The sequence below is a fragment of the Mytilus californianus genome, unplaced genomic scaffold (genome assembly GCF_021869535.1).
Source record: "Mytilus californianus isolate M0D057914Y unplaced genomic scaffold, xbMytCali1.0.p SCAF_1, whole genome shotgun sequence".
NCBI classification, from domain to species: Eukaryota; Metazoa; Mollusca; class Bivalvia; order Mytilida; family Mytilidae; genus Mytilus; species Mytilus californianus.
The window spans coordinates 137,664,089-137,691,143 of NW_026262581.1; the positions used below are offsets into that span (position 1 = coordinate 137,664,089).

The following is a 27,055-nucleotide window of genomic DNA, read 5'->3' on the forward strand; positions in this document are numbered from 1 at the left end:
CAAGGCGAATAAAGTCTATTTACTTTAAAGTTCCAATAAATGGCATTGATTGGTTTTATCTCCGGCTCAAATGTCTGTATCGTGTACAACAGTGTTGCATTTAGAAAATGCAGCGACGTTATTAAGCGCCTAAACGGAAAGAGCTTTCTAGTGCTAATAAAGTTTTTTTTTGCTCATAGGTAAAAATCAGAACCAAAACAATCACATGGACCCCCTTTTTTACTATGAAAAAGCTCGTGTAAAAATATATCTTTTCATTGAAAAGTCAAGTTTTCTTTCGGAAAAGTATATAAATGCGAAATTTTGAGTTTTTTATCAAACATGCAAAAATTACACTAAATTATTAGAAAATTTAGTCATGAATATATTTTTTCTGCATATTTTGAGAGTGCGTATCAACTTTACTTTGTGTCCATATTTTAAAGAAAAGTTAATGTTATATCTCATCTGTATTGTTTTCTATTTCAGGCGCCACCATTTTTTATTGGCTTTTTCTTAAATTTCTGAGCCTCCAGATACTTGATGTTTTGACCTTCTTTAAGTAATAGTTCTAACCTTAATTTGCAGTTGCTGCAATTAGATAACGATGTTCTTAAATATATTCTGTTTGTAATTACTTTTTAACTTTCTCATTTATCTAAACAACATTCCGCTGGTAAATTATAAATAGTAACATTTTGATGTTTTAATCATGTGAATGTCTAACAATTCTGTTTCTATTACATGTACGACGTGCACATAAGTGTTCATTGTTTCTGTGAACAGGATAGTTTTCCATTAATTGAACGACGGTTGTGTGTCATGTGTCATGTGTCATATTATTGTATGAACTAGAACACCTAGGCAGAGAACCTCAAGGAGTGTCTGTAAATTAGAATATTTTCCTTGTTTTATCTAGAACATCTTGGCAGAGAGCCTCAAATAGTAATGGTTACAAAAGTATTTTCCTTGAAGATGTTCTAGACAGAGAACCTCCTCAAGTGTTCAGCAATTAAACAATCAAACTTTGATGTTGAATACCAAATGCCATAGCTAGCGCGAAGAACGAACAGTAAACACAGACTAAACACTTCCCATAGGTAACAATAATCAACAGTTTACGTTTCTTTACTATCTATTCTCGTACAACTTTTATACGACACACGTCAGAGTAAAATACATACACTTAATCTACAGCGTGAAATACGGACAATTGCCCTACATAATTAAAGAAAACATGTTATCTAAAAAAAAAAGACTTGTTTATTACGTCACACGAACTTTGCCAGTTGTTGTCCTTCATTATACATGTATCTAAATATTTACATTTTGTATTGACGGCAGCATTTACTCATAACTTAGCTTGTTGTAGACTCAGGGCGAGGTAAACTTGGTCTGTGGTTGGAAATTTAGTCGCTGTCCAATTGAAGTATACCACACATCACCTTTTATTCATACACTACATAAATTGAACTATTTCTGTTTTAATTCTTGACAGAATCATTAACCCTTCACAAAGAATGATATTTAATGTGTTATCTGACCAGCTCTACTCCTTTGATAAATTTGTAAACTAATGCTGCACTGATACCCATCCTATTGAAAGCAATAAAAGTTGCAAGTTTTTGTAATTAAACCACATAAAAGATGTTATCCAATCAACTTTGATTCTTCTATACAGTGGATGGTGATAAGTTGTCAGTTTTGATGTCAATAAAATTGAAACAAGTTTCGTTTTAAATAGTTCATCAAATTATACAACGAAGAAGTGTACCTACAACTGACACGTTTCTGCTTAAAACGTTTTTTTTTCTACTTGAAAAACAAGTCAGGGATTTCGTTACCACATTTTACTTTAAAACTATATAAAATTTATTTCAGAGATACGAACATTTGGTTCGGAAGAACTTGTAGAAACTCATTACAAACTGCATATCACATTCAAATTATTACGGTGATGTTGCTAAAAGAGCATGTCATTTTAGATATAAGAGTCACATTGATTTTACTTTTGAAAGTATAATTCAGTTTTGTTTTTCTTTGTTGACATAGTTGTTTGTTTTATATAGTGATTAAGATTATAACACAATGTTGACTGCTGTATCCATATTTTTGACATTTTTACCTATTATGTCTGTTTGTTTTGTTCACACATTGTTGTCAATATAATGGATTTTTATGCGACTGTCATACAAGTGAGAGGTTTAGCTAGCTATAAAACCAGGCTTAATCCACCATTTTCTACATTAGGAAATGCCTGCACCAAGTCAGGAATATGACATTTGTTTTCCATTCGTTTGATGTGTTTGAGCTTTTGATTTTGCCATTTGATAAGAGATTTTCCGTTTTTTGAATTTTCCTTGGAGTTCGGTTATTGTTATTTTACTTTTTTCATAACTAAATATGTCTGACTTTCCAGCTTTGAACACTTACGGTTCTTCATCCTGTTAAGTGACTTATATTTGGAACTGCACAAGGTCATGCTTCTTTCAGATTGTTTAAGACGTCTTTACACTGAATCTATATTTTCATGGTAATCATGGTTTATTTAAATCAATATTTGAAATTGGTCCTTGTACTAGCTTTCAGTAACTGCGAGTGGGTCTTTGTGTCGTTTTTTGTTCATAGTTTTTAAGAATATTATCGGTCTTTTGATTCAAGCCAATATCAACTGGTTTTTACAGATTGTTCTTATGCTGTAACATCAATGTCCAGGCTAGAGTTGAGTCCTCTCAGTCATGTTTAACACCACAACATTCTGTAAGTCTTTGTCTCAAGTAAGGAGCCTGTAATTTAAGGGTTATTGATATTTGTTGTCTGCCATAATTGTTTTCCGTTTATTGTTTGTAGCATAAATCAGTGAGTTGAATTTTTTCTTTAGAACTGTTTCACATGTTTTCATGCCGGGGCCTTTATATCTTTTTGTACGGTATGGGTTTCCGCTTGGTGATGGCCGAACGGTGATTGTAGTTGTTTAATCCGCGTCATTTGGTCTCTGGTGGACAGTTTCTCATTTACAAGTACATGTACCAAGTCAGGAATATGACAGTTGTTATATGAAAATGTTTAGTTGTTGACGGGCAGGATAATATTTAGTTGTTGACGGGCAGGATAATGTTTAGTTGTTGACGGGCAGGATAATGTTTAGTTGTTGACGGGCAGGATAATGTTTTCCACTTGTTCCGTTGCTTGGTAACATTTGATTTTGTCAGTTTTTATGAACTTCCCCTTTTTGAACTTGACTTGGAGTTCGGTATTTTTGTTAAACATTTTTTTTTGAAACACACCATTTCTCCTTATTGTTATATGCTACAGAATTAGGAAGAATATATATTATTCTAATTGTGCCCGAATCGGAGGAAATATGTCCTCGGACTATTTTTCTAAACAAAAGAAAACAAAAAACCTATTTAGAATCTGAATAAACACCCTTGATCTATTTTCAAAAGAATTGCAAATAACATTAATTTACAGAAAAATGTTAGCATAATTCAGTAAGGTTTTTTTCCCAGGACTTGGCAGTTAAACCATAAAAAATGACATGATTTAATGAGCTACGATTCTTCTAGACAGTCAATAGTCATGTGGTTACAATTTTGATGACAGTTATAGCAAAACAATTAACATTTCTATACTAAATTGATTATCAAAAGTTACTGAGGGAAATGAACCAACGCCTGGTTGATTGTGGTTTAACGCTTAAACTCCTCCAGCAGGATAATGAGAAAGTCTATACTACACAAGTTTTACGGTTATCATCACGAATTCACCTCAAGAGTGAAATATTTAAGCGGTCTTAGATTTTTAAAAGACATCAAAATATTCGTCTGATCTTTAAATTTACCGATTGTGTCGTATTCCCAAATCTGAGTCTAGATTTGCATGGTCGGTGATGCTTGCATACACATACTCTGTCGACGCACCCGATCTCGTTCCGTTCATGCGATTCTGTCAGAGTGTTTTTTTCTCTTGGTTTGTATTTTCAAAATGGGTTAACGAGTTTGCACATCAGGGATCTGCTTGTCAATATTTTCACAATGAACTGTATATGTATTATCTCCATGCGAAATAAATACATTGGTTCTCTCAATTTATTATCGGTCACTGACATAATCTCAGATAGATAAGAGAACCATTGCAGTATTTAAAACGAGAATTGAATTTAGTTATGATATGATTGAGACCTAATGCTATCTTCACCCCCCCCCCCCCCCCCCCCTTTCCCCCTTTTAATGCATGATAGTCGCCTGTATTGAAAACGCGATCTATGATGTTGTGTTTAAAAATCAACATCACTGACATCTTTGTTTTTATTATTATGTAATATTCTATGGATTTTATATATCTTTCCGTAATTATAATTACCGAAACTTTCAAATAATTATCGATGAAAGATTAAACTTTTGTTTAGATTTTGTTATCGAAGATTTCTTTTTTTTAACGGAGGTATTAGAAAGTTATATTTTTTTTATAAAAAAAAATGAGTATATTTACTCTACTCACATAATGAATAGTTTACCTTAGCTGTAATTGGCAAAACCTTTCGGAAATTTGGAACTTCAACTTCGTACTTCATTTGGTCTTTTTACCTTTTTTGATTCGAGCGTCACTGATGAGCCTTTTGTAGACGAAACGCACGTCTGGCGAACAAAATATAATCTTGGTATCTATTACGAGTCTATTCAAATGCAGGCCGTTTGTCATAATTAACAAACTTCAGACGAAAAAATCATTTTACAGTTTGTTAAATCATATATTTAACAACACTCTTGCTTAAAAAGGTAATTTTACATCTTTGTACAAAACATCTTGCGGCAAACATATCTTAGGATAAAAGCAGTTGCATATTCAAATTCTAATGAAGAAATGTCATTATGAGACAAATTTTGTATTTTTACAATGTCTCAATTCTTTGATTTAAGGAGAGGGATAGAGATAATTTTTTTGACATCACTCTAGTACAAAATTAGTCTCCAATCAGTTTCAGCCCCTTTAAATGTACATAAATAGATAAATGACGATTTCAGTAGTTCAGTGAATATACATAAGCGTTTTATACAGGGGAAATTCAGTTTTTTCACTTTGTGATCTTACTCTATTTAAAATTACCTGAGTAGAAATACCAAACACTCTATTTTCGCTTTATTGTATTTGATACTTGTATTTTTGTACTCGATGAAATGCATGTATACCAGCTTTACAGGATAACGGACATTGCAAATATATAATAGTACCTTCTTAACTATTTAACTATTGTTATTTTTTTAGTGTGTCAGTGTGCTAGTATCTGTGGTGACCTTGACTGCTATATCAGTTGAACGATACTTAGCTATCTGCCGACCATTGTCTTTCCGAGGCTCCAGGTTCCGAACAGCCCTTGCTGTGCTGATTATATGGATACTTTCCCTAGTGTCTTCGTGTCCATATCTGGTTTTTATGACATCAATTCATGATGATTTAGTTCCTGCATCAATTGTATTGCTAACAAGTTGTGTATCATCCGATTTCAACCAAGAATACATATTCCAGATATTTTTGATGGTGGTGTTTTTCCTGATTCCATTCCTTATAATGACATATACATACATTCGCATCGCTTTATGTTTATGGAGAAGCAGCACATCCGGTTCTGTTGCACTAGGTAAGTATGACTGGTGTACTTAAATTCATATTTATGAAAAATAACACAACAGGAAAATTTTGACCTTACAGACTAGATAATAATCGAAGCGAGCGAGTATTTGCTACACGTAAGAAGCACACATGTCAAAAATCACGATCGAGATGACATCAACGCACTATTCATTGATGGTACTATGTTAGTTTATACATAAACATGAAAAGCATATTCTACTATTTATTGATGGAACTGTTTTAGTCTTTAGATAAACCTGGAAAGCATGGCCTACTATCCATTGATAGTGCTATGTTAGTGTATACATTAACTTGGAAAGCATATCATATTCATTCATTGATGATATGTTAGTTTACAAATAAACCTGGAAAGTATATTCTTCTATTTATTGATGGTACTTTGTTAGTCTACACATAAACCTGGAATGTATATCCTACAATTTATCGATGATGCTATGTTATTCTCTAGATAAACCTGGAAAGCATATTCTTCAGTGTATTGATGTTTCTATGTTAGTCTATAGATAAACCTGGAAAGTATATCCTTCTATTTATTGATGGTACTTTGTTAGTCAGAATATAACCCTTAATGTGGGTATATTACTTCTTAGAAGAAAATAAAAAAATATTGAGAAATGTATTACCTCTCATCATCCTAACAAAAGAAGAGAGTTATTTCAGGCATGTGTTATCTATCTGTCTTACTGTTTGCCATTAGCGTTTTGGAAGATCAATTAAGAAAACTAAAACTATATATCTTCATTTTTATGTTCCGAATGTGTCATAAAGACAGACACTTTTTGAGGTTGTTGCGTTCTAGCTGACTGCAAAGTTATATTTGTACATTATTTGACATTAGACTTTTATAACAACATTCCTACTTACACACTTAAGGCATATATTTTATCAAATGAGTTATAATCCTTATTTCTGTGGTAATATACTGCATGTACATGGAGAAGGCGTCTTCGCCATTAGCTCAATGAAAACAGCTATAACAGTACCGTTTAAAAGTTTAATTGTTAAATGATCATTTTCCAGTACACCACTGGATAACCCAGAAATTGGCCTCTATAACGGTACAAATTAATGCAACAGATGCACATATTGACAATGAAAGACTCTTCAGTGATGTTCGAGGCCAAAATATTTCAAAATCCCAAACTTATAAACCAATAGTTAAAGCTACACCACATATTTATTATTTTTCTATACAAATAAATGTACAGATTTTGTCTTGTGTGATAAGTGTTATCGGTGATACACGAGAAAAAAGGCCGGGATTGTGTCTATTGCAATAAAAAGGCAATCGTTTTGATTGATAGATTGGTGTTTAACGCCACTTTAATCATTTTTGTGCTGTTTCGTGGCGGTCAGTTTTTATTGGCGGAGGAAGCCTGAGGGACCGGAGAGAACTACCGACCATCGGTTGGAAAACTTACGATCCTAGTCAATTAATGTTGGAGTCGAACACACCAGCCACGTGCCGGATTCGAATTCACAACCTCAGTGTTGACAGGCTAGTGATGCAGTAGTTCGACTACTTAGACCACTCGGCCAGCGAGGCCCATTCTTGATAGTGTAAATTTCAGTACAGTACAATTGGTGGACATTATTCTATTAATGAAACAAATTTGAAATAATGCTTTTAACCTGTTTGAAGTTTGAAATCAGGAATATTCGTGTAAAGTTTAAAGTGTGGGGAAAAATCAAATGTGTGTGTACTATTTCACGAGAAGACGGACTTCGATTGTATGTACCTAACAGATTTAAGAAATCATATTTTTTTAAATTAATGAAATTATGAGGAAAAAAGGCGAAGATAAACACTATCAGACCATATCTAGAACCAACAATGTTATTTTTGTTTTGATGAATGTTGTTAAGCATCAAAGTAAAAGGTTTCCTATCTTAAGTAGCGAGAAAAGATTTTATGATTTGGTTATCAATTCCACGATATTTTATTTATTAACTAATGTGAGCTAGCTACAGATAAATATTTCCGCAACAACAAAAATATTCCATTTAATTTAATAGCTATCAAGAGAAATCTTTCAATTATAAATTTGATACCATAAAGGGTTTTTGATGTTAAATAAAATTATCTAATAATAGAAATCAGTTCTTTTTTCCAATTTCAGAAGTTTAAAGTCAATTAACTTCAAAGATTTGAAGTTTGATATTTCCAAACAGATTTGAACTTTCGCCAATAGATCGAGATTGATTGTTTGTTTTATTCCCTTTTGTGATAAAGTGAAATATAAGTTGTAATTATTTAAATGACATGTGCATAAGATTAGTATTCATATGTTGAATAACTTTTAAATCTCAAACAGTTTGTTAAATGCAGCGTTTCAAATGATAATTGTAGTGTGTAACCTTTTACAAATAACACATTTAATTAAGGTATTATTTTCTAAAGGAGTTCTTCAAAAAATCCTTTCCTAAAACAACAACAAAATAATAATGAAATATAGATATAAGCAAATAATGTTGGATAATGTTTAAATAGTTAAGTCACACAGTCTCCTTTGAAATAATCATTTTAATGCAAAGCTTGCATATGTGTGCAGCTTTTTTTTGTACTTGAAATATGACTTTTTAAAAAATATTTGACTTTGTCTGGGACAGATCTCGTCTTTTGGTGTACACGCGAGTATTGTTATACCCAACATTCTATGTATAATAGATGAACATTGTTTTTCATAAAATTCAATACACATTAATTTATATCTAGTCATATATTAGTATATTACATAAAAAAAAAATTCTCGACATTATGTCTTTATAATAGGTAGCGGATACCGAACCAGTAGAATGCGATGTTGGGTATAGGTTCCATAAGACATCAACCCAAAACACAACATGTTTTGGTCTGACATGATTTATTTATTAGTTGTAAATGGCTTTGGACTAGCATTCAGTAACTGAGAGCATTCTTAGATCGGTACTTTGTTGAACTAGCATTCAGTAACTGCGAGTACTCTTAGATTGGTACTTTGTTGAACTAGCTTTCAGTTTATGCGAGTACTCTTAGATCGGTACTTTGTTGAACTAGCTTTCAGTAACTGCGAGTACTCTTTGATCGGTACTTTGTTGAACTAGCTTTCAATAACTCTGAGTACTCTTAGATCGATTCTGTGTTGAACTAGCTTTCAGTAACTGCGAGTACTCTTTGATCGGTACTTTGTTGAACTAGCTTTCAGTAACTCCGAGTATTCTTAGATCGATACTGTGTTGAACTAGCTTTCAGTAACTGTGAGTACTCTTAGATCGGTACTTTGTTGAACTAGCTTTCAGTAACAGCGAGTACTCTTAGATCGGTATTTTGTTGAACTAGCTTTCAGTAACAGTGAGTTCTCTTAGATCGGTACTTTGTTGAACTAGCTTTCAGTAACTCCGAGTACTCTTAGATCGATACTGTGTTGAACTAGCTTTCAGTAACTGTGAGTACCCTTAGATCGGTACTTTGTTGAACTAGCTTTCAGTAACAGCTTTGTGTCGATCTGATAATTCAAGCCTTTCTCAAATTATTCTTACAGTTCGTTCTTAACTTGTGATATTGTACCAGTGTCATAGGTTAGGGGAGGGTTAAGAGAAGGGTTTAACTCCGCCCAATTCTGTAAACCTTTCCCAAGTCAGGAGCCTGTAATTCAGTGCTTGTCGTTGTATGCTGTCAGTCATACCTCTTTTTTGTTTGTTTGTGTATATATTATAAAAAATCCAGAGGTCGAGACAAATCTTAAGCAGTGATATATAAGTGTAAGGAACAATGGCAACAAACGTATAAAACTGCCAACATACAAAATTGAAGCCTTTTGGTAATGCGATTTCCCAGCAAAAACCGAGAGGTGTTCCGGGTAAGCCTCTCAATATAATACCGACAGTAACTTCAACTTTTACATGATTTGTTAACGATATGCACCCCAAATAAAGTCGTTCTGTTTAAATAGCATACGGACTATGTACATTTCTATTATCTATATATGGAAGTATTAATGTATTTCCATTGAATTGGTTCATGCACATGTCCGTTTATAATTTTATTTGTCTTCCAGAAACTCTACGAATGTGTCTCCATCGTTCAATGTCCTCTTGATACTATATTTTTTAGTCTCAATAATTCAATGTCCTCTCGATACTATATTTTCTAGTCTCGATAATTTAATGTCCTCTCGATATTATTGTTTTGTTTCTCGATTTTTTATTATCCTTTAGATTCTAATTTTTTATTCGTCTCGATCGTTTATTGCCCTCTTGATACTATTTTTAAATTGTCTTGATCGTTTATTGCCTTCTTGATACTATTCTTTAATTGTCTTGATCGTGAACTGTTTCCCTGTTATATAGAGGGTTCATTGGTTACTATTGCTTTGTATTTCCCTGTTATACAGAGGGTTCGTTGGTTACTATTGCTTTGTATTTCCTTGTTATATAGAGGGTTCAACGGTTACTATTGCTTTATATTTCCCTGTTATATAGAGGGTTCACTGGTTACTATTGCTTTGTATTTCCCTGTTAGATAGAGGGTTCACTGGTTACTATTGCTTTGTATTTCCCTGTTATATAGAGGATTCATTGGTTACTGTTGCTTTGTATTTCCTTGTTATATAGAGGGTTCACTGGTTACTATTGCTTTGTATTTCCCTGTTATATAGAGGGTTCACTGGTTACTATTGCTTTGTATTTCCTGTTATATAGAGGATTCATTGGTTACTGTTGCTTTGTATTTCCCTGTTATATAGAGGGTTCATTGATTACTATTGCTTTGTATTTCCTTGTTATATAGAGGGTTCGTTGGTTACTATTGCTTTGTATTTCCTGTTATATAGAGGGTTCATTGGTTACTGTTGCTTTGTATTTCCCTGTTATATAGAGGATTCATTGGTTACTGTTGCTTTGTATTTCCCTGTTATATATAGGGTGCATTGGTTACTGTTGCTTTGTATTTCCCTGTTATATAGAGGATTCATTGGTTACTGTTGCTTTGTATTTCCCTGTTATATAGAGGGTTCATTGGTTACTATTGCTTTGTATTTCCCTGTTATATAGAGGGTTCGTTGGTTACTATTGCTTTGTATTTCCTGTTATATAGCGGGTTCATTATTTTGTATCTTTTGTTAAACAAGTGTCAGTTTTGATCAGGGGGGTTTAGCGATTTACATATTATATAGACAATGGTATTATGCCGAAGACCATTTGCAAACCTTCAAAATTCTTTGTTGGTTTCTTTCTTGTGTGTGTGTTGTTCTATAGCCATGTTTAGAACTGCTAAAGCTTAGATAGGATGATAAGAGACAGTAATTTTGGTATTACTTTCGAGACTTTTGCATAGGAAAAACTGTATAAGTTATTCTCATTTTCTTCGAGATGATTCGACTCTCTTAAGCAACAACACACATCTGCAATCAAACGCCATCTTCAAGCTGTAAACCACATGAGTACTGTCTAGTCATGACTGATATCAACGAAGTAGACTAGTTGTCTGATGATCAAACACCAATTACTTGTGCCAAATTCTCAACGGACAAACAAAAACTGATAGCGAGAGCCACCAGCGAGATTCCTCAATAAGATTCCTCACTATTTGTTATATAATCCACGGTTACAAAAAGCAATTCATCAAAGAGCATGAAAACTTCCTTACATATGATGTTCCGTTTGAGAAAATAATGAACAGATAAATCTTTATCTTAACTATAGACATCATAAATGAATTATAATGTGTTTGTAAGCAGTTACATAATTTTTAATGTAAATTATTGTCATTTCAGATAGTAGATCGGCAGCAGCAACGATACAATCCCGAGCGAGAAGACGAACTGCCCGGATGTTGATCGTTGTAGTTATTGTGTTTTTTATTTGCTACATTCCTGTTTATTTGAGTAATATATTCAGGTAAGGTTATCAGTACAGAAGGGTCACGAAGGGTCAACTTCGGCCTGTAAATAAAAACAGAATTAAGATAATAAATAGATTTAGTAATTATCAAAAGTGTTTATTAAACAAATATATATATAAAAGAAAACCTTTTAACTCTGGCTTGGTATATTTCTCGGATTTCGATTGGCTAACGACACGTCGTTAAAAAAACCATAGCCCCGGGTGTTTTTAACCCATTTACCCAGACGTTGTTACCTATTACCCCCACATGGCAACATTTTGAGTTCTTTGCAAATTTGCATAGCGGCCATATTGCCATATCATTATGTAAGTCATTATAATAGGATAATACATGTCCAAACAATTAATACTATGTAAATTAATATGCCAATTTCTATGCCATCAACAATTTGTCCGCATATAGGTTAATTGTACATCTGTTTTGCCTTCTGTTCGTGTACAAATGAATATTGTCTACTTGAAAATTTTCGGTCTTTTCAGTTTGAAAATCGGAAGCATAACCGTAGTATAATTGCTATCTAACGAAAATTCGTAAAAAAGCAAGATTCAAAATAGAAGATATCAGAAGAAATTTTTCATGATTTGTCCGCATATACGGAAACATCTTGCAGTTTGCATTTTTAGCGTAAAAAACTTTTATCTCACCTGTTTTCTTGAGTTTTGGACCAAATTCTCTTAAAGACATGATGATTTCATCCTTCCTATGTCGTAAATAGTCAAATTTTAAGCAGTTTTCTTAGAATTACTCAACCGATTTGTAAATATCTGCCAAAGGAAGTTTTCAAAGACACGTTAGTTTTATATCCAAGACAGAAAAAGACTTGATTATCCGCAAATTTGATATGATTTACGTTTTTATATTTACAACTAAGGGAAGTAATTTAATCAGGGGGCAAAAGTTACGTGGTGTAAATTATATGAATAAAGAACCAATGATTTTGCCATATGCGGGCAACATCACGCGAGTTTTCTTTAGTTTCGTTGTTGTTCCCAGTGCAAAATTGAATTCTATAGATTATCCATGATGTCTGTAACTAGATATGTAATTCACTAACAATTATATCCTTTAATGCCGATAATTGTCATTCATTTTTAAAAATGCATCACTTGGCTACCACGTCGTCAATGAATGGGACTAGTTATGCATATGACCCACGTTGACGTCAAGCGTGTCTATGACGTAACGCTCGCGACATCTCGAGCCAAGTTTGATTTATTATAGTTTCTCTGCCTCTGGATTAAAAGCGTCTTATATTTGACTACATGTAGGGTTCTACCAAAGGCAGTACCATACACCCCTTAAAAAAATTTCTAATTTCCAAATTTAATAAAACCTTTTTGAATAATAAATAATATGTTGCTTTCACGTTACACCTTGTGCTCGAATTTCCAAGTAAATCGCTCAATTTGGACTAAGATCGGGGATACATTCTTGATGTAGATAACTTATAGTATTCACAAAGTCATCATGTTTGGCAAGATTTTTTACGGATGAAGTATAATTGTGACGTCATTATTGCGCTTTTGATGACAAGAATCATAACTTTGTCCACGTGTATCCTAAAGTTAGTCTGAATTCTCCTGATTTTTTGTGAATATTTGAAATATCAAATCAGTAACAGATGTCAATTTGGTTCTGTTCATCATTTAACATTCAATTATGTTTTTCATTTATTTAGTTTTTTTTATTAACAGCAAAAAAAGGACAACTTCATGTTTAAAATGTAACATTGAAATGCTTATTAATTTTCATTCAATGAGTGTCACTTGTTTTCCTTTCCTAAAATCTATTTATTAATGAATACTTGACATATTCAATCAGTACCCGATGTCAAGTCGATTCTAGTCAACATTCAATATTCAACAATCAATTATTCTGTTTTCAATGTTCATATTTTCAACATTCGATCTCAACAGTTAACATTCGAAATATAGCATTCAATGTTCAATGTTCAACATTCAACATTAAAAAAACTGTATTTCTTTGTCTACATTCGATTCCAACTTTCAACTTTTAACATTGAATTTTCAATATCCGATATATAAATTCAACATTCAACATTCAATTATCAACATTCAATTTCATCATTCAATTTTCAACTTTAAATTTTCAACGTTCAATTTTCAACATTCAAAAAGACAGCCGAAAGATACCAAAGGGACATTCAAACTCACAAGTCGAAAATAAACTGACAACACCATGACAAAAAAAAGACCAAAAGACAAACAACTGTACACAAAACACAACATAGAAAACTTAACATTCGATTTCAATATCCAACATTCTTTTTTTGTACATTCAACATTCAACATTTAGATTTTTTCCCCTTTTTTCAACATTCGATTAAAACTTTCAACATTCAAATTTTCACCATTCGATTTATAAGATTCAACTTTCAATTTTCAACATTCAATTTTCAACATTCAACATTCGTTTTACAGCCCTCAACATTCGTTTTTCAACTTTAAACGTTTGTAAATTCCGTTTTAAATAAGGACCGGTTTGATACCATCAGTTGCAGTTGTTTTTATTGTGTCGGTATATGACACCATTTTGTTTCCATTTTGGCCTTCTTCGTTTGATTTTTCCATTGTTTTGATATTTTAGAATACGTCTGGATTTTTTGTAAGCAACACATGTCTGTTATTGAATTTACCAGTCAAGATATAAGATCTTTGCTGATTATATATCTGTCCGATTAGTACCCAATACCTTTGTAAAGGTTCGTAACTCTACCTTTAAATGTTAGATATTGAAAATTTGAATAATGAATATTGACATCGAATGTTGAAAAAAAAACTTTTGAAAAAAAAAAAAATTTAAATGTTAAAAACGAATGGTAAAAAAAGGCAACAGTATTTTACCGCTGTTCAATAGTCATAATTCGATTAAGCAAAAACAAATCCGAGTAACAAACCAAAACCGAGGGAAACACATTAAGAGGAAAACAACAGAACAACAGAAACACTGAACTACAACAAAAGCAAACGTCAACATACATAGAAACGGACTGTCTGATCACAACTGCCATATTCCTGAATGTGTATGTAAATGCTGAATGTTGAAAAACGAAATTGAATGTTGAAATCGAATGGTGAATGTTGATAAACGAATGTTGAATATTGAAAAACGAATGTTGGATATTGAAATTGAATGTTGAATTTTGAAATCGAATGATGAATGTTGAAAAACGAAAGTTGAATGTTGAAAATATGAAAATTGAAAAAAAATTATTAAATTTAAAAAAAAATTATTTAAAGAAAATGTTGGGTTTTCTTTAAAGAAAAACAAAATTTAATGTTGAATATTGATCCAACTTGACTTCAGTCAATCAGTTAAACAACTAACCAAGAATTTAGAAATCATACATGTCCCGCTTGTTTTGTTTGAGTATTGATTCATATAAATCAGTCTTTTGAGTTATTTTTGCATGTTACTTTGTTTGAAACTCCTGAATGTATCATATTTGCCTCTTAGAAATGATCTTAAGCTGCTTGACAACACGTTAGTAAAGTGGCGTCACACATTCTTTTGCCCACTACTACGGGCATTTTAAGGGTGTATCGTATTGTCAAACTATCATAGTATGTTCCAATAGATTATTTCATTTATCGTTTTCAATATCAGAGTTGATAACTTCAATTACATCATTATTATACTAGCAAAGTAGTTTTTAATATGTTGTATAAATAAAGAACATTGAATAGTCACTGCAATCAACGAAATAAACAATATCAAATTTCTGTACCCAAGCACATGAAAGCAGAAGGCGAAAATCTTGGCCATTGTCGACCTGTAGAAGGATATCAATAATATTTTTGTTATGAGAATTATCTCACTTAAAAATGTGTTCCTCATGTGGTTCATATTACCATTCACTAGGTATAGTCTGACCATAGAAGTAAAATATAATAATTCCATCATCTGACTTATTTTTTGTCACGTTTTCTCAATGACCGCAATTAAGATCGATTTCTTAGTTTAAATAATTCGAGTTAAAAAAAAATGAAATATTACACAGGTGGTCAAGACAAACTGCGTTCTGTATCATGAAAATTCAGATTGCGGGTTAAAATGACTGTCACCGTCGCATCATCGTACAATCATTTTTATTCATAGTTTTTTTTCAAATTGTCACGGAGACTGTAATAACATAAGGTAGCTAGGTTTCCCCGCCACATCGGATCGATAAGTCAATATATAGTATCAGGAGTAATCGCACGGGCACTGTCATAATATAAGGTATAAAATTGAGAATGGAAATGGGGAATGTGTCAAAGAGACAACAACCCGACCATAGAACAGACAACAGCAGAAGGTCACCAACAGGTCTTCAATGCAGCGAGAAATTCCCGCCCGGAGGCGTCCTTCAGCTGGCCCCTAAACAAATATATATACTAGTTCAGTGATAATGAACGCCATACTAAACTCCAAATTGTACACAAGAAACTAAAATTAAAAATAATACAAGACTAACAAAGGCTAGAGGCTCCTGACTTGGGACAGGCGCATAAATGCGGCGGGGTTAAACATGTTTATGAGATCTCAACCCTCCCCCTATACCTCTAGCCAATGTAGAAAAGTAAACGCATAACAATACGCACATTAAAATTCAGTTCAAGAGAAGTCCGAGTCTGATGTCAGAAGATGTAACCAAAGAAAATAAACAAAATGACAATAATACATAAATAACAACAGACTACTAGCAGTTAACTGACATGCCAGCTCCAGACTTCGATTAAACTGATTGAAAGATTATGTCTTCATCATATGAATATCAGGCACAATCCTTCCCGTTAGGGGTTTAGTATCATACCATCATATAGCTATGTTTCCCCGCCATATCGGATCGTTACGTACAATATAATAAAGCTCAAACAATCATCGCACGGGTACTGTCATATCATTAGGTAGCTATATTTCCCCGCCATATCGGATCGTTACGTACAATATAAAGCTCAAACAGTCATCGCACTGGCACTGTCATAACATAAGGTAGCTATGTCTCTCCGCCACATCGGATCATTACGTACAATATAAAGCTCAAACAATCATCGCACGGGCACTGTCATAACATAAGGTAGCTATGTTTCTCCGCCACATCGGATCATTACGTACTATATAAAGCTCAAAAATCATCGCACGGGCATTATCATAATATAAGGTAGTTACGTTTCTCCGCCACATCGGATCATAACGTACAATATAAAGTATCAACAATTATCTCATGGACACTGTCATAATATAAGGTAGCTATGTTTCCCCGCCACATCGGATCATTACGTACAATATAAAGTATCAGCAACAAGCTCACCGACACTGTCTTTATGAAAAGTAGCTATATTATCAAAAGAAAAAGAAGCTTTTTTCAGTAATTTTGAAAGCTGTCAAGCCAGTATAGCTTTCAAAATTATTTGGAAAAAGTAATGTTCATGTTAAAAGCTACGACAGAATTACAACTAATACGTTCTTTTTCAAATAGAAAAAACTCTTAAGAATTTTTCTATATTAAATAATGGACTTGTATTTAAAGGGATTTTGGAATATAATTTTTTGTTTGCATTCAGGCGTTATAGCTTTATTTTTCATTTTGAAATAGTTTGATCCTAACTCATGACAACCACTGCTTTTATTAACTCGTGGTTCTGTGATTATATACGAAAAATTCCGATTCTATGGAAGAAACCTTATGGGTAATAATATAAACATGCATGTAGTATTATTGTAATGTGTTATTTATTTTGTCTTTTGTGTTATCCAACGATTTCGCTAGCTTTAATGGGGATGTGTATATCGTCATTTCCCAAGTTCTTTTGAAGTAGTCTTGAAGGCAAACTTTCCACAGCCAACCCATCACTTATGGCATCATGTGCGTGTTGAAAACAGTTTTGCGTGTTATAAACTGTTGACAAAGCCATCATTGTCATTGTACTCAGATAGCCAATAGAAATATAGCTCATTGACGTTCTCTTTATTGTATTATCAAAAGTATAAATAAAGTAAATATACGTTAATGATCATGAGAAAGGAAGGCGTCGACACATATTACTTGGGACTTTGTTATATCTTAAGTCGACACATATAAATTCGTTTTAATATACGTCGATACATAGTACTTAGCTAATTGATTTTACTTGCGTCAACATATATATAATACACGTTCTTGAATTTAGAATGGCTTCCTTCAATATAACAGCAATGAGCAATGGAAAATTTACTTTTGTTGTTTTTACGCCCAGTGGCAAATAGTTACTGCATGTTCAGGACGAGAACAAATTAACAATACATACAGTATGTAGGGGCTGTACTAGGGAGTTGACCAGGATGATAGAAGGGAAATTTGGACTGCCACTGGAACATGAAGGTAAATTGTTCAGGGGCAGAAATTTAGCCTTGTAACAGGCCATCTACAGACCCTTCAAAGAGTTGTTGCAAGGGTTCTTAACGTACATAGAGCATCGTATTTAATGTTCCCATTCTGACAGAACGCGGCTGCGTAATTATACATCCCCGCACAGCACAGCAGACGCCCCACTTTTGCAAATGCCTAAATGCCGGTCGGAAAAAGACCATGGGGTGACCGTATTTCTATACTTCAGTAAATCATTGGAAAGGAGATAAATAAAAGAACAAGAAACGTAACAATATATAAATATGTATTCATACAACTCACAGCGTTCACTTCTATTTACACCTTTGTTTAATAACATATATTTAACTGTCTTTGATATTAGGGAAAATACTTTTATATAGCAGAAACTATCAAGCTCAAATACGCAATATTCGACGATAACATTTTCATTCTAGTTTAAATACCTCCCGTTAAGCTTTATAGTCATTATGCATTCAAACGTTTCCACTCTAATTCAGTACAAACATTATGATAAATGGGACCTGTTTAGCTGATGAAAATTCCATTTTTTAAAGATGAAACACAAATTCTAATTCGTCTTGTTAATTCCTAATGTATTTAATTTTCTTGAATAATGGTTATATATGTTTTCCTGAAATTCACAAAGAAGATATCAATTTTAATCTATCAAAATGCAAATTATTCTTTAAATAAGAGTCTTCATAGGAAACAATCATAAAATATAGATTGACTTGGGTATAAATGTCTATAATATCCTAATTTTGAACTGTTTTTGTTAAGGAGTTTGTTACACACACACATATATATATATTAAAGCAACACATAGTGGTGAGACAACATTGATCATCTCACATGAAAAATGAATTTCAAAGAAACAAAAGAATATATTTATAAATTAAAAACGGAAAACGCAAAGAATAACATTGTAATAAATTTGATTGCTGTCAGTCGTCGTATGGGATCTTTAGACTATATGTATTGTATCCGAGGCGGGTGGGGAGCAAGAATGTGAACTGTGGTTTATTTTTATCAATAGTACCGCTTAAGTCGACGCTAGGGGCCGTCTTGACCTTGTTGTAGGGTATGAATGATTCGTTCATTGTTGGAGACCCTACATCAACTGTCAAGATGAAGAACAGGAATAAAAGCCCTGTTCTTTCATAATTTTCTATGTTTTCAATGTATTGTGTGCGATTTTGTCCCATGTACATTTACTCCATATCCTTTCATTTTCTATGTAGTCCTTACTATATTTCCCGTATACTAACAATTTGATTCTATCTACAGATTAATATTGTTTATGAGTAAAACGACTTGATAGTTTAGTAAATGAATTATAAAGCAACATATGGTGGTAAGATTGATCGTCTCACATATAAAAATAATTTCTAAGAAACAAAAGAATATATAATACACATAAACACCAATAACAACACAATAAAACATATGTCATGCATTCTAAAATCTTTTTAGATTTGTAATATCGGCTCATAAATAATGGGAGAAAATGGCGAATCGAAATACCAACGTTGATATTGACAGGGGAAATAGCTAGGAAACACAGGCAGCTCAGAAATCCATATTGAAGGATTTTTAACTTATTTTGTGGTAAAGAATACAAAGACGCCGCTATATTTTGTAAACAAAAAAGCTATTTGGTAAACATAAATGAGACAGAAACCCAACATTTCAAATTAACCAAAACAGAAAATCTTTCTGGTTATCAGAGTTTTTTCGGTGGATAAAATGTATACAGATAAGGAAGTCTTGGATAATTTATTATGATACTCTATATATCTTCCACTTAAATAAGTGCATGCCGTTAAAAGCTATTTTCTAAGTTAAACGTTCATTTTAATTCATAAACATTGACATTTTGTTCGTGTTTCTCTGTATGAATCTCGACCAAAAACCCAATATCTTAGAATCATTGCACAAATTTACGAATATCTATTTCCTTTAGTAGATTATCATTTATTTTTAGAACAATTTGTCAATCATTGTAATTTAATTATTACTGTGATCGACGTCTTGAATTTTTCTGATTTCGACTTAACTGTAATCTTACCTACCACGAGAAATAAGTTGGTTTTTGTTCTGTTTTTATCATTCTTCTTGCTGTTAGGTTCTTTGCCGAATTTTGTTTTGTTTGCATATTTTACTTACAAATTTTACCTCAACGCTCTTCAACTTCGGATTTTATTTGGCCTTTTTAACTTTTTTTTATTCTGGTTTATGACATTTTAATCATGATATCTATGATGAGAGATATTTTACATCCACTGTGCGATGCAACTGCTGGTGGAGGTTTCCTCCTCAATGGTATCACCAGCACCTCTGTGTTGACATAAATTATCATTGATATGGTCTATCGTTTTTTATATAGATAAGACCGTTGGTTTTCCTGTTTAATTTGTTTTACACTAGTCATTTTGGGGCCCTTTATAGCTTGCTGTTCGGTGTAAGCCAAGGCTCCGTGTTGAAGGCCGTACTTTGACGTATAATTGTTTACTTTTTATACGTTGTGGCTTGGATGGAGAGTTGTCTCATTGGCACTCATACCACATCTTCTTATTTATATTAATTGTGAATTAATTGTTTTCAAAACTTTTAATTTTCGAAATACTAAGGATATATTACCCCAGGAATAGATTTTTTTTAGATGTATTTGGTAGAATCTTTCGGAATTTTGAGTCCTCAATCCTCTTCCACTTCTTACCTTATATGGCTGGATTATTCGAGCGTCACTGATGAGTCATTTGAGACGACACGCACGTCTTGCGTACGGAATTTCAGTCATGGTATCTATGATGAGTCTAATTAAAGGATATAAACATAAATGGTCTTATTAGAGCACCCAAGACCGTCTACGATTATTTTGCATGATACGAAATTTAACGATACGGGACAGTTATAAAAGATTCTTATTTCTTCCATTGCCCCTAAACTAAAATCACCTCACAAATATCTTAATTTGCGATCCCGATTACTTCCATTCTATTTTTGTCTGTTTTATTTCATGGACTTGCCATCGGCATGACATATTAACTGATCATTCGTATACTACGTTAACTGACCATCGGTATACTGAAAAGTAATGTAACAAAACTACAGTATTCAAAACGGAAAGTCCCTTATCAAATGGCAAAATCAAATGCCCAAACACATCAAACGAATGGAAACAATATACAACGTTTATATTTATATAAGGACTTATGAGATTAACTGACCATCAGTATACTTCGTTATCTTACCATTGGTATACTGAGTAACTGCTCATCCTTATACAACGTTTATATTTATATAATGACTTCTGAGATTAACTGACCATCAGTATACTTCGTTATCTTACCATTGGTATACTGAGTAACTGGTTATCATTATACAACGTTTATATTTATATAAGGACTTATGAAATTAACTGACCATCAGTATACTACGTTTATATGTATATCAGAACATTCCCTAGATTCTAGGTACTGACGTTGTTTATCATTACGTGTTATAGTGTTATTTTATTTGTCTTTGTAAATTATTAACCTTTACTGTCAAGTCCATTTTTGGCAATATCCTTTTCGCATGACTCGGTACTTATACATTCCGCCAATGTGTTGTTGTGCTATGGTCATTTGTTGTATTATTGTCTTTCATTTTTGCTTATGTGCTAAATCCCGTGAAGTACAAACTGTAATCTACGTATTAAACATCGTATAAATTATACACTTGCTGATCTGTTATCTATAGTAAAAAATAATGGTAGACATCAATTATTATGCACAGTTGGTCATATACCAATAAGTAAATTATATGATATTTTTCTGTAGTGTGATAAAATTTCCTTTTTTAGCCCATTGTATGAATACATACCTATTATTACAGCCTTTTGTCATCACAGGCTGTTTCCTAGTATCGATAAATCTGGTAATCATAAACGGCATTTTCTTAAATTAAAATATATAAATAAAGGTATTGATTTTATTAGCTTATCTAGTATATTCAATGACTCTACCATCCATAGCCAAAATACCTCCATATTGTGATAATACAAAACCACCTATTATGTTTGTACAAAAAAACCAGCAGAAGTTTGATTTTTAATTATACGGTAGTAACATCAGACGTCAATATAGAAAATAATGCTCCTTCCACTTGAGACTATGAAACATCTAGTTTTAGATATGTTCCCTATGGTCATGTCATTACAGGAGACCTCAACATCGTTGAAGACCGTGAGGTCAAAACCTTTCTTAAGAAAGGACCTAAATATCGTCCTCCAACTATTATAGATTGGAAACAGTGTCGTCAGGTCATTAAAGACCAAACAGCCTATTGTTGATGCGCATCAACTAACGCAACTTGGTAGTGACATAAAAGCTCTATGACGTTGTTTCTAGCCATGAAAAAAAACGTCAAATTATAACGTCCTATTTCGCGTTTTTCACGGATTCCAACATGGTGTACGCTTAAAACTACGTCTTCCAAGAAAAGTGGAATTAAGCGTCGCACTGATACCTAGTGGAAATTAAACACAAATGGACACAAAAGATACTACACTATCTGTAACCTCCGTTCTAATAAAAATAATAATAAAAATATAAATTTTGAACTCGGCTTTTTGCATTTGCGCCGATCTGCATTTCACTTTTTTTTTCTCACTTGCGCCGATTTTGTCTTTCATTTGCGCCGATTGTGTACAGGTAAATTATAGGTGAAAGTTATTTTTTTATTTATCATATAAACCTCTTCCGTTAGCCAGTTGTACATATGTTATGAATTGTCAATTATAACATGTATATAACTGTTGTCCCCTGCTCACAAAGGGGAGGTTCGAGTAGAATTGCGAGCAGGATAAGTCAATTTAAAAGATATTTGTGCACTCTGTTTACATCTACTAAAATCACGGAGTAAAGTTCTATTAACAGCATTTCAAAGCACCACAATAAAATCCATAAAAATGTAATACTAGTACAATGAATAATTATCTTGCCGAGAATTTATATGCCACATATCTGATATATTCCTTTCTTGTCATTTTATCTTTTCTATACTTGTTGTACTTGCCAATAACGAAGTCCATCTTTTCTTTCTCGTGTCAAAACGAAGTTCTCGAACAATATGACCAAAATTATCTTAAACATAAGGGAACACTATTTATATCCATATATTACCATGCAATATACATTCTAGGTTTACTACATGTACATGTATTTACTCGTATAGCAAATAAAGTATCGGGGCTAGTGATAAAAAAATAAAATAGGCGCTAATGAAAGAATCAAATCGGCGCAAATTAAAGATCGATTTTTTTTTAAATCGGCGAAAATCTCGTTAGCCCGTGTAACTTTACACTGGTAAATTTATATGACTTACGCTTAGAATTTTAACTTAATATGTGATTTTCAAAACTGAGTTTTCAGAAGGTTAGGCCGATAAACAATACTTTCTAGAAGTTTCGATTTACTGGCAACGTATGCATGTTGAGATTAACTTATTTCTTTAAGATTCTCGTAAAACAATGGTGATCTTGCAATGAAGTTAAATTTTATCTATACTGGTTAGTTGACAGACAAAATCTTATAGTAAAAATAAAAATGATAAAGGTTCATTGTCTTTTGTCATTTGTTTCATTTCAAATTGTCTCAAGGAGAAATGATAAAAATTTCGCCTGATCTCACAGAAGCTTAAGGCAAAAAATATAAGAAATTAATATACTAAGTGAATGTGAATTAAAATAAAAATTTACGGTTTTTAAAACTGAACTTGTTGTAAATTTAACTTATGACAAAAACAATTGCTTCAAGAATAAGATCCAACATAAAATTTCTCACTTTCAAAAAGCTACAATGACCGGAAAGATTGAAAACAAATTTCGATTTTCAATGCCGGCAATCTATACATACAACCTTGTCTTTGTTTTAATTTCCAAAATGAGCTATTTAGATTCATAATATTTCATCCTGTTTTGAGAAATACTTTATAGTTTTCAACGGGAAATTATTTCTTAGATTCTAAATCAATTTTTGAATTAAAAACTTATTTGTATTTTATATTTATGGCTCGTTTATTCAAAGCACGTGATGTAGTAATAACGGGGATCGTATTTTATGATAGGTTAAATGGATGTAAAACGTTTTAGAATCAAAAACTTTAATTCATATATTATACATATAATTTTCTTATATTTTAAATATTCAGAAATAATGAATCCACAAACTAGATGGGGAGGGGGGTCCTAGATGGAATAATTTGTATACGCTCGTCTTAGTCGGGACACATAATGGTATAAAGAAGTCCGTCCGTCTGTCAACAGTAACGAAAGAGTGCGCTAGGGGGAAGTTCTGAAATTGACGCGACAAAAAAACCCACACATCTAGTCTAATATAGTCAAATAGTCTGTAAGTTTGCCAGTGTCATCTTTCATTTCTCTTTTTATTTTCAATGATTTTGCTAATGAGAGGGAGAGGACAAAAACAGACTTTCTTTTCTAAAGCGTCGTAAAAGGTTATTCCGAACAATTTTTCATTCCGACGGATGGTGTTTCTGAAGGTTAATTTTGTGCGGCAACAACATCATGAGATCTGATACTGATACATACATGTGATCTCTTGTATTACCGGATAATAAAGTAGGTGAATATAGTTGTTATTCTTGATTCTTGAAAATTTAAATGTGAGTTTCAAACGTCCAATTTGCATTTTTTTTCAAACAGTGCGCCAGCAAGGAAAACTTGTACTATGACGTCAGTTTCAATGTTCTGAAGAAAGACAACTCTTTTCTTCAAAACGAACGAGAAAAAAACATGAAAATTAATCATAACTTTTTTGAAAGGTCGGTGACATATACATTTTTTTGCTTTATTTTGAAGAGTACACATGGCACTTTCCTTCTTGAAATTTTTATGAAAAAATCACTGGTAGATATTTTTTAATACTTGAAACGTTTTTCATTCTTGCGTTTTATTTTTGGCGGGGATGAAATAAATCATATTTTTTAAGATCAAAACAATAAGAGTCTTAAACTCTTGAACCTGTATTTGATAGACACAAATCTACTGTTTAACATGAAACAAGAATTATGCTTGTAGGTTTGATATAATGGGATTTTTTGAGAGTTTAAATAACAAGCAAATATCATGTTAATATTCGGGAAAACACGAAACTGAGGTTGCTATAGTGACAAAATTAAGTCGGTGACCCCCAATTTTTTTTATCATATTTTGTTCCTCAAATCATGAAATACCTTCACACAAAATTTTAAGGAAAAATCACTGGTAGAACTGAATAGGCTGTTTGGTCTTTAAGGTAACACGATACCGAATGACGTTACGCCACGAGTTATCGTTCCTGACGTTATCGAATAATGTTCACACATACAAGCCAATGCAGCAGGTTCTGCAATCACAGAGTGATTAAATAATAAAAAAGATATTTTTGGTAATTCATTATGTGACATTTTTAACAGTAACTTTCCCTAGATGTAGAGTGCTGAGAGTTTTGATGCAATACGTAACGGTTAACTTATTTGACATAGATTGCTTTATCGTTTTCCGGCAATTCTTCTGCTCATTGTTAACCTTTAAAAATAATGTATTACTTTACTTTTAAAAATTGTGTTTCTTTAATATTTAAGCATCTGCACGATTTATCTTATATATGTTTTTATGCATAACAGACTGAGTTTTAACACTTTATTTTATTCTTGGTTTATTTTTGCAATAAATACTTATTCATGATGCGCGCCGTATCGCCATGAAATTTTGTTTTGAAAGTCAAAATCTAATCTATAGACACTTGGGATGATGTGTGAAAAAACAACTATTAATTCGTGTTAAAATGGTCGTTAAAAAACACCGCTCGGGCAAAATGGAACAAGGAAATTTATCGGAATGAGAATACGGATAGAATTAGGCGAAAAAGCACAATATAAGCAGACTTTGATACTCATACAGAAAATAGTTTGTTAGTATGGAATGTAAAAAACGTGGTTTAACTTGGTTATTTTGCCGAATAACTTTCCCTATGTTCCAAGTGTAAACAGTCTCTGAACATCATTGGTTTGTACAGAGTAAATCCGATATAGTTTCGGAAACATTTTAAAAATAAAGTGCTAGCTTTGTAACCCTATAGACCAAGTCTACACAGGGCAGACAGCAACAGCGGAATGAGGCCTGAGAAAGTTAACGTAGGCTGAGAAATACATAGGAACTTGATTCGGCAAAAATAAAATTAAAAAAAATTCAGGTCCCGTTACAGTCTGATTAAAGCCAGCTCCAAGTATCCACTTGCGTCTATAAACGCAAGTTGATAGTTCGGGCTGGCTCTAGTCAGACTGGTTCAGTTACAATTTTTTTCTCTCGAAATTTACAAGCAAACGACTGACTAATTATTTTTCAAACGGCAGAAAGAGACTGAAATAGCTTGATCTTGAAATCATTTAGATTTTATATTCGTGTTAATTTACGCTTGCATGGGTATTCGGTGGTAGTGTGGTTTTTTTGGTGTGATTTGAGTTGGAAATAATTTACATTTACAAGTTCGGAGACAAAACGACTGAAAGAGAATAAACATAGTTGCCTTTTGAGGCCCCGAGGGACATATTGCTCACATTCTAGGCGTCAGGAAAAGCCCGAGGAGTTTCACAGTCTTAAAAGGAGTTTTTAGAACAAGTATAAAAGTATATCTATATACATGTAAAAAAGAAGTGTTTTTATTTTTTTATGTGGATAAATATACTATATATATATATGTACATTGTAATATAAAATGTATGTGTACGAGCTTTAGAAACACGATGAAAAGCGAGACTCGCCGACCTTTCCACTTGTTTCGTAGTGAGTACAAATACTACACCCCAAGGATGACCTGCAGTCAGAAAATGCTTCCAAAGTGGGGCGTCCATTTGGCTGTGCGGGATGTATCAAGTTTGCAGCCACGTCCGGTCAGAATGGGGACGTTAAATCCGATGCCTCGTGTAAAGAGAGTTCTACGCTCTTTGAACATTAAGAACCCTTGAAACAACTCTTTGAGAGGTCCGTAGGTGGCCTGTTGCGAAACAAAATGTCTGTCCCTATCCAATATACCCTCATTTTCCAGTGTCAGTCCAAATTTTCTCGACCATCATCCCAGATGGCCTCTATTACAAAACCTAGCTATTGTATTTTTTGT

The 27,055-nt window shown here is 32.8% G+C and overlaps 1 protein-coding gene across 3 annotated transcripts in view; it reads left to right on the forward strand.

Moving 5' to 3' along the window:
* The window catches only part of LOC127736432 (orexin receptor type 2-like), a 65,130-nt gene that overhangs the window by 8,074 nt on the left and 30,001 nt on the right, over positions 1-27,055 (forward strand). For all 3 annotated transcript variants that reach the window (XM_052246980.1, XM_052246987.1, XM_052246996.1), the window contains exons 2-3: positions 5,248-5,620; positions 11,388-11,511. In XM_052246980.1, coding sequence (XP_052102940.1) covers positions 5,248-5,620; positions 11,388-11,511 — 497 coding nt within the window. The remainder of the gene's footprint in view (positions 1-5,247; positions 5,621-11,387; positions 11,512-27,055) is intronic.